This window comes from Cupressus sempervirens, chromosome 7 (assembly GCF_028749045.1).
Source record: "Cupressus sempervirens isolate cs-2001-9-10 chromosome 7, ASM2874904v1, whole genome shotgun sequence".
NCBI lineage: Eukaryota > Viridiplantae > Streptophyta > Pinopsida > Cupressales > Cupressaceae > Cupressus > Cupressus sempervirens.
In genome coordinates, this window is record NC_143124.1 from 634,728,050 (window position 1) to 634,744,017 (window position 15,968).

The 15,968-nt window shown below is 36.6% G+C and overlaps 1 protein-coding gene across 1 annotated transcript in view; it reads right to left on the bottom strand.

Moving 5' to 3' along the window:
- The window catches only part of LOC149548290 (Glycosyl hydrolase superfamily protein), a 34,565-nt gene extending 18,834 nt beyond the window's left edge, over positions 1–15,731 (bottom strand). Inside the window, exons 1-2 of the mRNA XM_089792365.1 lie at positions 15,365–15,731; positions 15,125–15,198 (exon numbers count right to left, since the gene is read on the bottom strand). Coding sequence (XP_089648491.1) covers positions 15,125–15,198; positions 15,365–15,634 — 344 coding nt within the window. The 5' untranslated portion in view covers positions 15,635–15,731. The remainder of the gene's footprint in view (positions 1–15,124; positions 15,199–15,364) is intronic.
- Positions 15,732–15,968: the final 237 nt, after the last annotated feature.

Genomic DNA, 15,968 nt, shown 5'->3' on the forward strand with positions numbered 1-15,968 from the left:
GACGATCGGCACAACCTTGAGGACAACTTCGGTGATGGGCACAACTTGATCTGTCCATGTCTTCACAAGATCCATGTAACTAACATCTTCATATTTTAGGTGTTCTCGCCATGTTGGTATAGTAGAAAGATTTAGCAAACCCTTCTGGAGCAACCCTGTAATCATGCCTTCATTCTCCTCACATAATGCATCACCCTTATCGTTGTCATCCATTTCCTCCCACTTGTGCAAATGAGATATTAGTTTTTCTTCACAATGCTTGAAAACATTACTAACCAATCCCTATGTTGCTATAGAGGGGACACATTCTAGATCACGAACAACCCATAACATAGATGTGATGGGTTGGGATATTTTATCCATCTCTTTAATGCACGAAATCATAAGACTCTCCGTAGCAATTGAAATCTCGGTATCACGATCTTCCTTAATGGTGACCAAGAAGTGATGAAACATATCATGGACCAAATTTTGCAATTCAAGATCTAAGAGGAGGTTACTTACTTTGACATTTGCACAATTCTCCAATATTGTATATCTCCTACCAAAAGGGTCACTACTAAAGTTATCAAGATTCTAAAATCTATCAACTATCAAATGCAATATCTCTATCATGGTGTTATCATCATACGGTGCTTTAGGAGCCGAAATTCTCAAGACCTCACTGAGACATGCTGCAATTGCCAACCTTTTCTCCTTGTCATTGAGTCTCAAAAGTTTGGGTTGACTTAAGGAAAACTTAATCGGCGAGAGGATTCCAGTATATCTAATGGAAGATTAACACCCTCGCTGAGTTCTTTGCCAATCTTTTGTAGTGCCCTCAACTACCACTCTCCATCGCTGTTTGGCACCATAGTGTGATCCAAATACCAAAATCTTTTAATCATCCCAGCAGGCTGGCAAGATCACCAACTCTGATACCACTGTAATGTCCCAAAGGCGAACTCGGCCTGAAAGTGATCTCAACCCGAAGGCAATCTCAGCCTAAAGGGAATCTTTGTTTGGAGGCAATCTCAATCCAAAGGCAATCTCTGCCCGAAGGGGATCTTGACCCAAAGGCAATTGCTCTGATACCACTATAATGTCCCGAAGGCGAACTCAACCTAAAAGAAATCTCGGGTGCTCTTATACCACTGTAATGTTTTGTACACACAAGAGAGAGAAGGGAACACGCAGGATTGACCTGGGGTTGTCGCACAGTTGCCAAATAATGGAAGTTGTCTGTCGTATGGTGATGATCCGAAGGCAAGCTCTGCCCGAAGGGGATCTCAACCTGAAGGCAATTGCTATGGTACCACTATAATGTCCCGAAGGCAAACTTGGCCTAAAAGAGATCTCGGCTGCTCTGATACCACTGTAATGTTTCATATGCACGGGAGAGGGAAGGAAACACGTAGGATTGACCTGGGGTTGCCGCACAGTTGCCAAATGATGGAAGTTGTTTGTCATATGGTGATGACCAACAGGCTATACAATAAGATCAAGTAGGTCATACAGTGAGAGATAGGGAAGCTATATGGAGCTGGTACCCGGTCGCATGGTGATAGTGTGGATAGTTTGTCATATGGGGTGAGAGAAGGTGACTGTATGGATTATTGGTCATACAGGATGGAGGGATTGATGGTACACAAGAGTGCAAGAACATATGGAATGATGAGTTTCAAGAGCGGAGGAGTGAATAAAGGTTGGCTGGAGGGATTATACTTCATTAATAATGCAAGGGTTGTCCAATCACCAAGATATCAATGCAAACACAGAACAAACACGATATATCAAAATCAATATATATTCCAGATGACAATGATATTTGCAATAGAAATAATGCTCAAACTTACCATATCCAAGCCAAGAATACAAAATGGAATAGGGTGAGGATTGAATCCCACAAAAACCAAAAAGCCAAGTAGGGAAAATCTTTCACTTTCGAAATGGCAAACAATACTGAACTCCAACAGAAATTTGCAATACAAAGAAATAATCCAAGATCGCATACTAAACAACTACCTACAACCGGTCATAAATACCCCTACGAAGAAACTTCCCAAGGGTTTACAAGTAACACCGACACAGCAACCCCTACAAATAAAATAAAAGATGGCTCTGAGATATACATAAATCAATTGGAACCACAAATACAAATATTATTAACTTGGGCCTCATATTTATTAATTAAAGTAACTAATTAAAAGTCCTTTTATAATATTATTTAAATTTCGGGACCAATTAATTAATTAATTGATTGATTGAATTATTAGATTAAAATTTGGAGACATGACAATCAAATCTGCCTCTAATTGCAGGAATTGGACCTCAATGACTTTAACATAAAAATAATCAAATGCATGCAATCCTATGAACCTCATGGATTCATATAGTTTGTTTCTATAAGCATTTTTTTCAAATTCCTTAGTAAATTCAAGTTGTTTATCATTCAACATTTTCTAAAGACCTTTTATATTGCAGCAGTTGATCCCATAAAAGCATTAATTGTTTAAGAAATAAATTGGCAAACCAAAAGTGCAGAGTTTTTTGAGAAAATTGGCAAAAAATCAGGGAAAATAGGATTTACAAAAAAAAGTAAAAAAATTAAAGAAAAGCTGACAAAAACTACTTTTTTTTAATTGTAGGGCATTTCCATAGAAAAAATATAGAGTTCAACCCAGTAATGTTAGAGAATAGCAGAGATTGTACAAAAGCCATTGAATTCTCTATAATGGATTCACCATTTCGTTGCAGCAGTAACTCTAAAGCTGCACTAAGTACCTACCTTACCTTGTGGTTCTCTCTAATCATCACAATCCAATTAGAAGAACTTAAACTTTTCTATAAGGTCTAAACTCCCATTCACTTGTTTCTCACTGTATATAAGCATGAAGACTTCTACTAGTGAATCTTGGATCCTGATGTATTACATTTTCTTTCTTCTCTGATCTTCCTAAGCTGGTAGTCTTTCTGTGAGGATGGCTGCTATCTAATGCAGAGATTCAATGCCTGTCTTTCCAAAATATTATTGGTCTCACAAACTTGTGTTGTACTGGAGTTATTGTGTATCATTGCATTATTCTGCATTTGATTGCATATTTCTTCTCGACTACAAATTGACCCATTATATGGTTTCCCCATCATTGTTCTTGAAACTTTCATTGACCTTAATCAGTTATACACTTTAGATTGCGGATTTGCCTTAACCTTTTGACAAGAACCGCTGTTCTATTATCAATAGGTTTATCCTGCATATTACTTCTCTTTGTCATGATAACATATATCCTCATGCATATTACTAAAGGTACTCTTTATGACTATGTCTATTCATTGCCTAACATATGTTCAGATCTCTTTTTTCTTCTAGCAGTGAACAGATCTTATCTCTAGACAGTGAACATTACCTTCAAACAGTACGAAAAACTCTTCAAGAACAGTCAATCACTCTTTTAGAGCAGTCAGCCACTCTTTATTCACCTATGGGGCAGTCCTTTGATCTTCAAAACAATCATTTGATAATTGATAACACAGACCTTTAAAACATAAATATCTCTTGAAATGGAGTATGAAAATTTTGAAAGGGGGCTGAAACCCTTACCTGGAGCAATCTATTTAACTTTTAAGACAGTGGATACTCTTTATGAATAGAACCATGATTTCTGTCCCTCTCAAGAACCAGTGAATAGATCCCCACTATCAATCTAAGGGTATTGTCTATATCTTTAAAAAAAATGACTAAGCAAATGCAATAAACATTGAAAGGTATCACGTATTCAATGTGACTTTTTCTCTCACAAATCTTGAATGAAGACACTGAAAAATACCATCATGGACTAGGGTTTTATGAATATGCATGGAACCCTACCTTTAATTTTATCCCTTTCTTGACCATCATATTGAATGTCCTTTAGAGTCTGCATCTTCTCTGTGAAAACTACTGTATAGGATTATTTTTGCTGAATAATTGCAAATTTTTAACTGATTAATGACCCAAAAAATCACAAAAACATTATTGGTAATCATTGACCAACAAATCATGATCTGTTTGGGAAAACAATTGGCATCATTGATGATTTCCAATTAATCAGGTATGATTGTGATTTTTTGCAGACTTTTGCTTCTACGGTTGATCCATTTTTAGCATTCGTGTATTATTATTCTGTGGGATGAGGAGCTCAATATTCCTAGATCAACCATGATAAGCAAAAGAATACCAAGAAAACAAAGATAAAACAGTATACAAATTGTCCTTTCCCCCTGCCGCAAACAAAATGTGTATTAAATCTATATTTGCAACTCCCCAGCAAAATAATGAATAATTTTCGAAATTTGTACAAGTGACAAGCTCAAATCAACCATTTATAATGTAGTGATTTCTACAATTTTCAGAACAAATGGTTTGATTATCTCAAAACAGAGGTTACAAATTAATTCCTGGTGATTGTTTAGCAATTTCATAAAAGATTGTCAATTTGACTTCATATTCACAAGTTATAACAATCATGAGAAATAAATGCAAAATATTCCTTCGGGTTGGTAACATGGGCAGATGGAAAAATCTGTGAAAAAACAATACCCTAACTCAAAGCTATGCAATGGAAAAATGGCCCAATTTGGCCTATAGGGGGGACTTAGTGGCCCTACCACAGTCTGTTGACAATGCTGGCAGTGATGGATGTCAGGGGAAGGATCAAGAGTAAGTCAATGAACCCCAGCCCTGTCACATTTCATTGGCAATACTGGCAGTGATGGCTGTAAGGAGGAGGATCAGGAGTAAATCAATGAACCCTAGCAGCTTCAATTGTTGTTAGCAAGCAGTTTAAGCAAATGGTTGCAGTTTGGCAGCCTAGTTGCTATGTTTTATAACTTATTACTTTGTTTGATTGTGCAAGTTATGCTGACTGCCCTCTTAAATGGCTATTGAATACAAAATGGGGTGCTTGAATAACGAAGATGTATATTTGACGTAATGTTCATCATCCTTCTTGAAGGTGATCGTCAAATGGAAACATCCCTTATTCCTCAAAGAAACCATCTTATTTATAAATGTTCACAGTTTCCCAATATCTTATTCTTCTGCTAACATATAAGCACAGCTACTACTTACTATTCCTACTAATAGGTGTTCCAATGACTGTCACTCCTTGATCACAAAGTACTTAACTGCTTTAGTATGACTGATACAAGAATTGGAAAATTAAAGTTCAGCACTATTATTGTTGGCACTTTGTGACTAGCTCACTCCTTTCAACTAGAATCTGTATCTATAGAACACCTTCTTTCATGTATTCCTTGGATGCTCCTCCTCAACTCATCCTTTTGAAGGAGAACGTCAACTAATCTACTAGAAGGAGCATCTACAAGCAATACATCAACCAACCTCGATCCCCCCTCCTCTGCCACCCAACCTGAAGCTAAGCATGTCTTCCATGCAGAGGATGTTATTTTATGTCTTCCTCACTATCACTAATGCCACTGGAAACATGGTTGAAAGTTTCCTCTTGACCGCCTGAGGATGTCTGCAGCAACAATGGACTGAGGCACACCGCCATATTTCTAACCTAGAAAAAATTGTCTTCACTCCCTCTATGAGCCAGAGACCAAGGAGCATTTCATCTTCAAGTACCCCCATTTACTATGAGATCGGAGGGAGATACTACAGCCTCTGTAGGGTCTCAAGCAACCATCTCTCTACTTCCTAAAGTATCCAAACCCACAATGTTTAACCCTTTACCTTCAGGAGGCCATCATCCTTCAGCACAAATCCTAATATGAGGTCCCTTGGGATCCTTGATCCTGCAAATTGTGTCATAACCCAATTTTCTGTGAAAGTCACCTAGGTCTACTGGATAAAATTTAATAAATGAAATTATTAATATTTTATAAAGTCTTTTTCTTGGTCTGACATAATATTAAGAGTTTTATTTAGAAACAAATAAGTTCTTTCTTTTCTTTTTAATAATAATTCTGGACCAACCTTGCTAGAGCAATTATCCTTAACCGGCCAGAAAATTAGTATTTAGGTATCTGTTTGGACCTTCGGTTGCTGATAGGCATCAAAAAAATTCACCAATTTCCAGCATTAAATGATGCTTGCCTGCTCAGAGAAAAACTTGGGAGTGCCAATTGGTGAGATGCAAACCTTACGAGAATTTCCCTGAGATTCAACCATTATAATTAACTTAGAAAACTGTATCAGCTAAATTGGATCTGCTCAAATCATAATTTCATGCAGGGGACATTCTACAGCACTGAGGAGTCCTTATACAGGTGTATGCAAGAAATTGCAGTTAACAGGAGGATTGATCTTTGCCTTTGTCTTCGACAGGGCAAAAAACAGATATAGATCAATTAAACATATAAATCATAGTGACTCCTCTGTCTAGCAGGACGATTCATAGAAGAATATAGTGCGGGAAGAATGATTTTGGTAGATTGAATCAGAGAAAATGCTCTGCTGATGTATTTACTGTTGTGCCCTTTGAAAATTTATTGCCTAAATTGACTCATCAATGAAAAGAGCCGACATAAATGAGCATAGCAACCATTTGGTAGAAGCCAGAAAAATGTAAGTGTTCAGGCATTCTTTCTGGTTTGAAGTTAGATGCTAAAAAAAGAAGATTGTCCTATTTCAATTATCTTAAGTTTTAACCTGAGCAAGCTGGAAAGAAATCTTTGTCTAAAAATATTATTGCAAGAACGAGTCAATTGTATGTGTGCATTGGAATTGCTAATTTTAATATAAATACTTGAAGACTGCAAATTTTGTTTTCCTATAACTAGTAATTATCTCTTTAAAAAACTGATAAATATATTCCAAATACCTCTGTTGGCCTGGTTTTTCACATTTTAAAATTTCTGAAACATTCTAGTGAAAATCCAGTTTCTTTTCAAAATTAGGGTTTTGTTTTTAAATCATTGTTGACCCAGAGAGATCCCTAATTTTATGTTGTTATTCCAATGTTAAATCTTGCCCTAGAAAACCCTTGAGTCAGGTTTGCATGGTAAGCGTTTTAAAGAAATGCGCAGGAAAAAATCATTTGAACGCCCCTTTTTATTTTCCCGGGTACCTTTTAAATTTGTTTGCATTACCTAACATTACCCTAAGTTTCCGCTAAAATTTTAACCCAAGCTTTTGTTTCAATATTGTGTGGGTTATGTTTTATGTTTGAAAATCAGCTAAGTCATGATGACCCTTGATCTTCCTTAAGATCAAAGGTTGTCGCTCGCCAACAAAAGTTGCAAGGTTTTTATCCTTGGCGACATAGCGACAAGGTGACACCTGTCTGCAGGACCCAGTAAGAAGCACAAGGTTTCAAAAGCAAGTTCTTCACCGTAGATCTGATGGTAAATCAACGAGCCTCACTTTGTCGCCAAAGAAGTTGCCTATTCTTTACCCATAGTGACATAGCGAGAGCTCGACAAGTGGAATATGGCAGGACCAGCCCTTCCAAAAAATGCCGCAGGTTCCAAGTCATCAAAGGGTTTCCAAATGTTAGATTTTCATTTGCCACAAGGATATACTTTATAGAGACGAGATGTTGGTCCACACCGTCAGATCTTTTCAAGATCGACGAAGGTCGCTTTGTCGCCATAAAAAGTTAAAAGGTTTTTACCCTTGGTGACATAGCGACATAAAGACACGTGTCAGGTGGGCCCATCTTAGTTATAATATAGTTGTTGTGTTTCCTACCGTTAGATGCAAAATTAATCAGTGGATGCCACTTTGTCACCAACGAGAGTTGCAAGGTCTTTACTCTTGGCGACATAGCAAGAGATTGACACGTAGCATGGTGGCCCACTTTCAAAGGAGTTTTGTAGTATCATCCTTGATCATCCGATGTGTAAGAGATTAAAGGTTGTCGTTATGTCGCTAAGAGAAACTGCTCGACCTTTATCCAAAGTGACATAGCGAGAGCTCGACACGTGTCATGTTACATAAATGAATAGTAGGCAAGTTGCCATCAAGGTAGAAAAGGGTACATATGGCAAATTTCAGTTGGATTAACCGCCAAGTTGGAAGGTTGAAGCCGAGTCAAAGTGCGTTTCATTTCTTAATCGTCAGATTTTTGTATATCAACGGCCCATTTTCAAACTCAAAGGGGAATGCCACTCTTTTTTTCTCTGCAACCCATTTATGGGAATTAAAAGCTTCTCGTGCGAGCTAATTCAAGGAATGTAATGAAGATGGTCGAGAAATTTATCCTGCAAATAGTTTTTTTTGAATTCTTGGAGCCTGGACCTGTTGAAGAACCTAGCATTTTGCTTTGTTGAGCCGTAAAAAATTTTGCATCAACGATTCATTGCAGCGTTCAAAGAAGAAGCAAAAAGGCCAACTAAGTATCTCTGTCTGCATATAATTAAAGAATTCAGGTATTCTCCTCATTTTTGTTTCAATATGCCTCCAAAGAAGGGTTTTTCTGGGAAGGTTGAATATGCTAGTAGAAATATTCATGATGATTTCTTAGAGCAATTAAGTGAATCTACTAATGAGTCCACCCAAATAAAAAAATTAGTTCCCATAAACCCTAGGCTTCGAGTTGCAGATGGCTTCTTTGACAAGGGAAATTGGATTTGGGATGTCATGACTTCTAAAACAGGGTTACAATTATTTAAAAAATGGTTTTCAAAAAGGAAATTGTTTGCCTCCCACAAAAATATCTAGAATTTTGACCTAGGCAAGTTAGTAGTTCCCAGAGTCTTCATGGATTCAGACCTCCTCACTACTATATCCCGAAATTATGATTATGTAGCTAGGATGGTAAGGAGAATAGATTGGGAATGCCTAGTGAAGGTTACCGCGAAAGAAATACAAAAAAAATGTTTTTGGAATGGATCCTATAACAGATTATCATGAGGTCATTGATTTTTAGGGATTGGAAAAGGAATACTTGTCCTGCAAGGATCAAATTAGGCAAGGAGCACTAAGAGGACACTTAGCCACAATTGGAAACTTAACTTTTATCACAGCATCAACCAAAGAGCCTTCTAGGAAACAGTTCTTCAATTCTAGGGCTATATATATATATATATATATATATGGCTTTGTGCAAGGTTTTCGGTGAAGATGAATAAGAATTTGTGCCAATAGAGTTCACGTATGTGATGGTGCAGATTTCTTCCTTTGGAGTGGATATTATTTTTTATTTTGCATCCTTTCTAGCAGAAGAAATTCATGTAGGTTTGATTGGAATTGCAAAGGGCAAAATTGAGAAAAGCTTTGGTTTTTATCCTTTGTTAATGCACATGTTTTTGTATAAGGGGGTTACATTCTTTGATAAAGAAATGGTGTTAACAAGAGAACATAATGGAGAATCTCTGTCAGTCCAATTGTGAAGTGCAGATTTGACTTGGGATGCAGAGGAGGCCAGTTTTGTAGGGTTTGAGACTGAGGAGCTTGTTATTAAAAGATAATCCCAGGATACCCAAAGCATTGTTAGATTTCATTAGGCCTATGGATAACCCTAGTAATTTGAAAGTTTCCCATAATTGGGCAAACATTACACCATATCCAGTGTCAATAGTTTTCAAGGTATATGGATTCCAAGGAACTCCACATGCGCTTCCCTACCAAGTACTCTTAAGGTAGGAATAGCTGAGATGTTATGGCAACTAGGTGGTTTAGAAGAAGCAGAACTGACTGGTAGGTCAAGAGACTCTATTTTCCCATCTTGCACAATAGCTCAACAGTTTATAATCACAAAAGGTGGTTGGTTGTTTTTGTATAAAATTTTAGACCCATACAAAATGGTTGTCTCCCATGCTCGATTTAATGATAGTGAAGGATTTTTTGATATATTCAGATAGAGGGCCAGGACTAGTGCTCGTAAGCATCAATTCTATTCCCTGAAAATGTAATAAGAAGTGAATTCTCCTTCCAAGAACAAGAAATCAAGAAAGAAAAGTGGAGAGTCTACTCTAGGGTATTATAATTCATTAATTGTTTTGAAAAAGATTATAGCCCTTTGAAAGATGCAAAGACATCAGCAAACAGATTGAACAAGTTGATGATCACCTTCTTAGAGATCATGGATACAATGAATGAAAAGAAGACTCTTCTTATCAATACTTATCTTGACAGAGCAAGGGAGGTAATTAAGAAGTTGTCTTTTACTCCTGCAGTGAGACCAGGACAATTGGTCATCCAAAGGAGGTCTGGTTATAACATCATCAAGAACAAAAAGCAAGCAGTTGATAAAAGAAAGCAAATAGTTGAATCAACTAGTGTTGTTTTCGGAGAAAGGTCTGAAGAGCCAAGGCCTAAGAGGCAGAAAATAGAGGACAAGCAGATGTCACAAATAGAAGACTAAACGCCTTCTCAATCTCCCTTACATATAGGAGAGGAACCACTCACTAAGGAGCAAACTGAGCAATTTGGATCTCAAGGGGGAGTGTTTATTATTGCTGCGGAGCCGGAGGAAGGAAATTTTTAGAAACCTCCCATGCCTAGCCTTGAGTTAACTGTTGTTGATTATAGAGGGAAAGAATTAGACTCTGTGGTAGAACAAGCTAGTCATGAACTTTTTTTAGATGACAGTTTTGTCAAATCAAAAGCTTTCTACCAATTTGCTTGGAAAACTAATATTGAAAAATTTGAAGAAAGATGCGATAAGAGAAAGGTTGAGCATTCAAAAATGGAGGGGGCGGCTATACAAGATCAAATAAAGGATGAAATGATGCAAGAAATCAAAAGTTTGACTCCTGAAGAGGGAAGAAGAATGATAAGATCATCTGGAGTTTTGCTTTTGCCCAATTGGGATATTGTGGATGCCATGGCTTTCAATACTATCACCAAGAAGCTAAGTGTTGAGGAAAAGGTGAGAAAAGGACTTAGAGGTGCTAAGTTCAATGAAGATCATGTTGTTTTAGTAATCTGGTCTTTAAGAAGAGGATTAGGAACCAGTTTTTCTCAACCTGATGATACTGGATTGATTGGAAATTTGATTGTAAAGAGGGTAGAAGATACTCCAAATGAAGAGGCAGCAGAATTCAATGTTGAAACAACTAACCTCACATTAGCCACTGCTAGGAAGGAGAAAAGACAAAAATTGGAATTACAAGAAAAGTATGAACAGGTTCTAGATGCTTGCAACAAGGAAGTCCAGAAGAGGATTGAGCTTGAAAATAATATGGCGGGGTATAAAGGACAATCTAGCAAACCCAAGATCACTTAGCCTTTTCGTCCTCTAATTGAACCTTTCAAGTCAAACCCCCCTTATAGAGATAACAGCCACCCCACACAAACCTCAATCATATACAACTGAAGAGTTTGAGGAAGAAAAGAATACATTGTGGGCAATGCATGTTGAATTGGATGTCCAATATGAAAATAAATTAAGAGATTCCATCATGTATCTGGTAGATAGGGTTGAATGGCCTATATTCTATGGACAATTGTCAAAAGTAATGGATGTTTGGAATGAGTTAAAAGATAATGAAAACATTTTGAAGCCAATTGTCAGAAAGTGGAACAGCCGAGACAGTGATGTCACGATTTTATGTTGTTTAGTCATTGGTCTTTCTTGTGAGCAAATAGAGAAGACCTTTGACATGACTAACAACCTCTCTGATTGTGAAAACAAGAGGATTGCATTGCAGAGGAGAATCATTAATTACTTTTCAAAGTATCTTAAAGAAAAGTTGTGAACTTTTCCCTCATGCACTCAAGGCCGTGGATAAGTTGAAAGATAAAGAGGAGTGGGCTAAAGAGCTAGATGAATTGATGTGTTTCAGATTGAATAAAGTCATCAGTGAAAAGGGCCACATATGGTTTGCTAAAACAACTGAAAAAGTTGTTCAGCTTCAGATATTTTTTAATTCTTTTAAAAGGGATTTTGTTGAAACTGAAAAGTTGGGAGAAGAAATCTTGAGGAAATAACAAGAAATTCTGAATTTTAACTGGGCAAATGACTCATTGTTTAACAAATGGATGGCAGATCTTGCCCAATCAAATCAATTGATAGCTGAGGAAACCGATGAAAGTAGTATTGATCCAAATGAATTGCAAATAGTAGATGCACCAAACGAGACAAAAGAAGATCAGCTTGTTGCAATGACAAAGGCAGTTAGTCAAACTGATGATTTGGCAGCAAAGGAATCAAGTGTAACTGTTGGCTTGATAGTGCATGATGACCTAGAGGGAGAACCACGAATTAGAATCAATTTTTAAATATCCGAACACGGTCCACCATAGGTAAATCAAATGTTCACACAGTCCGAGGAACAACAATTACATCTAGGCCAATCATCAAGTGAAACTCCTCAACAACAAAAAGATGCAATAGAATTGGCCCCACAAAAAGAAGATACATGATGTAAATATTCTGTTGCACAAATTTTTGTCTTATTATGACAGTGACTTTGTATGTAATATCTTTCTATCTTAAGGACAGCTGTCATTTTTCTCTTAGCTTGAAGCTTGTTGCATCTCATGCTATATAAATGAGATCCCAAGGCTACAGAAAGGGTCCAAACTCTTATGTAATTTTTAGTATTCTGCTAGTCTTGCATTTGGTCTAGTTTTTCTTGATGTTAATTTGGTGATGTATATTTCCCTGCAAATCTGAGAGTACATTAACATTGAAAAATCACATTGTCTTGTGCAGAATAGTTTTGAGTTTTACATCAGTGTTGAATGATTTTCAATGAAAATTAATACAAAGGAGAGTTACACCTATATCTATTTTCTCTTAATCTTGTCTCCATTATTATTAGCTAGTTATCTTGAGATTGTATGAGCAAGGTTTATTCAATTTAATGCAACTAGGATAGGTTGTATATCAGTTTGTTATTGTTTTTAATTCAAAGAATTAACTAAACGCTTCAGTGAGATGATAGGATCTCCAGTCAGTAAAAAGGATATGCATAAGAATGAGGTTTAGGGAAAATTGCTGATAATATTGATTGTAATGCAATTGATTAGGTCAAAATGGCTAGGTAGATTCAGAATGCTAATGGATAAGGCACTGATCATTTATTCAGTTTGCATATGAAGAGATCATAGATTTGCATCAAGCAAAGTTTCAAAAATCAAATCAATTTTACTTTAATGTATGAAGAATCTAATTGCTGGTCAGCACTTGTTTGCATTTAATCTCTATGTTGTAGTAAGCTGTTGTAACTCAGAATTATCTATAAATCTGAGAAGAATTGTGACCAAATATCTGCTATAGGGGATAAGTTTTGTAAAAGAATATCAGTGAGTGAATAAAGTGTGAAGATAATATCAAGTTGTGAGCCCTTTTATCCCTCAAGTGCACTCGCCTTGGTTTTGCAAACCTTGAAGAGTAGAAAATCCTTGTGATTTTGTTGAAATTGGGTCCAAATCTGAAAATTTCTTAGTTGAACATAGGAAATAGCTAACCCTTAGACTAAGTTGCTCTTCATTATCCTGGTATCAAGTATTTTGTTGCTTGGTAGTTTTGAAACACCAACAACCTCCATCTAACACATTTAAGAGACTAACAACTCTAGATGGCCTTTGGATACAGCTTCTTGTATAGACACAAATAGATCTATGAGATGGCATCTCTCTCAACTTCTGCCTCAACATGTTCCTCCTCCACATTGTGGTCCTATTTCTTCCTAACAGTGCAGTTCGACTTTTTCTCATCAATATAAATCTACCATTGAGCCAGCTACCCAACCATAAAGGCCAAATGCATATTATGAGCTTTTTCACTAGTATTAAGTGTGAACCTTAGGGTACCCTGATGGAGACTCCCAAGCCTCAACACTCCTCAATGAGGATTTTCAGATTTTGTACCAATCCTTCACAATGATTAATGATGGCACCAATGAGTTAACCATTTCTAGTCTGAAAAATGATACTTGATGATCTCCGATGTTCCTCAACCAATGCTCTTTGGGGGTTCTAATTCCCCTCTTCATACTATTCTGACTATTTTGTACAAAAAATAGGAATGTAAGTAAAACCTCAACAAAACCAAGATACTGATCTTCTCCCTTAAAACAGGAAAGGTTAATCTCCAAATTGAAAGAACCTTCTAGAAGTGGTAAAACAAATAGAATACCAATGCCTCAGTCTAGAATTTTCACAAGTAGCTCAGCTAGGAAATATGTAGAGCTAATAAAATACCAAGATGAAGAGAATTGCATACACTGAATAAGAGATGTAGGCTCTTATTTGGGTTACATGTTACTCCAGTGGTGCTTTACTGATGTGAGGTGTGGGCCAGCAACATATTAGTTCTTTGAAATGGAGGTTGATAGAAAAGATTCCGAGCATTTAATTACAAAAAAATTAAATTCAAGCCTTCATTCCACTACGAGATACTACTAGTGGACCTTGGGCACTTTCATTTTAGAAACAGCTGCTATGGCCTTGTTACTAAACTACTACAGAAGCCTGGAGACCTATCGGCCAAAGGCAATAATACAAGAATAGCTTTCTGAAGGGGCATTGGGATTAGATTTTAAACAAAAAAACAAATGGATGAGGTCAGGGATGTTCAGAGAACGCACAAATGCTAACAAACAAATCAAATATCATGTTAAAGAAAAAATTAGAATAGTCGTGAAAAATGAAAATAGTTACAGTCCAACTAGAATGCGCATATATTTGTAATTTACAGCCCAACCAGGATGAGAATATATTTACAGCCCCAAGCAAGGACTAACTGACGCAAAATCAGGCATAAGATATACAAATGGTTAACACATGAGGAGAAATAAAAAGAAAAGAAAAATATATATTAAATACCATAGGAGCAGATGAAACAAAATGATTTCATCCTGGATTTCCCAGCTTTTTATAATCTTAAGGTCAGGATATGGAACCATTTCAAGATGCTATGTGAAAGTATCTTTGAAGATCCTACAAGGAAAGATCTAGGGGAATTTGTAATCCAAAACAATAGAAGAACAACCAGACGGTACCCTGAATTCAGCCTCTTTCCAAGCTGAAGACAGATGGAATATTCGTGGGCTCATAGAGAACTGGGTGTTGTACACATAATTATAAAGTAATAAACAGCTGACTTGCATGAACATAATTAAAACCATTTCAATAAAAATAAAAGCAAACAATTCGGCTTACTATTTAATGTTATGGACTTATGAATCGCAGGTTCAAAAGTCTACTAGTCTAATGCTAAGCTATAAAGAAAGAAAAATGACTAACCAAGGGGTCACGTATGCAAGAACCATAGAATTGAAGTGCCTGTGAGTCCTATTGATCCAGGACCTCTCTGCTTCCTGCAATTTTCAGCCAAAAAAGGCCAATTTAAGCTTATTTTAAACCTAACCGTCAGCACCCAACATCAATATCCAATGCAATCAGAAATCATTCCTTCATAATCAATTAACAAACTTTTATTTGTGATTAAGCCTAACTAATGAGTCACTCGTTGATAGAACTTACAGCCACCACTTGCTCATAGGAGATATGGGGCCCTACGATCCCCCGCTCAAAAACAGAAAGCTCTGAGTTTGACTCGCCGACAGTAGAGATTCTCTGACGAAGCCCTTGGTGATGATAAGTCAGCACGGTAAAGAGTACAAAAATAAAGATGATAGCAACCACGAGAGGTTTAAGACAGGTTGAAGAGTTATGTTTGCGAATGGGAGATTTGGGAGCCGAGTGTACTGGCTGATCAGAAGCGTGAGAAGATTTCACTCGTTTCCTTGGCATTGTTATGGCAAAGGAACTATGAACATTGAGGAGCTAAGTTGTTTTGTACATGCAACCGGATCTGAAATTTGATCGTTGCCTTTGCTGTTTTATCTATTTTCATATATGATTTATTTATAATTATTTATATATTAGTATTAGAATTTTTCCAAATAAAATATATGAATTTAGAGAGATTTTTGCATTTCACTCATTTTTTACGAGAATTTTTATTTTTGGTTAATATACTAATTGCATCTCAGTTTTACTCCAATTTTGATCTCTTTTTTTCTTCATATTGAATCAAACCATAGACTTAAAATAACAATTCCATTATATTATTAGATTCTAAATT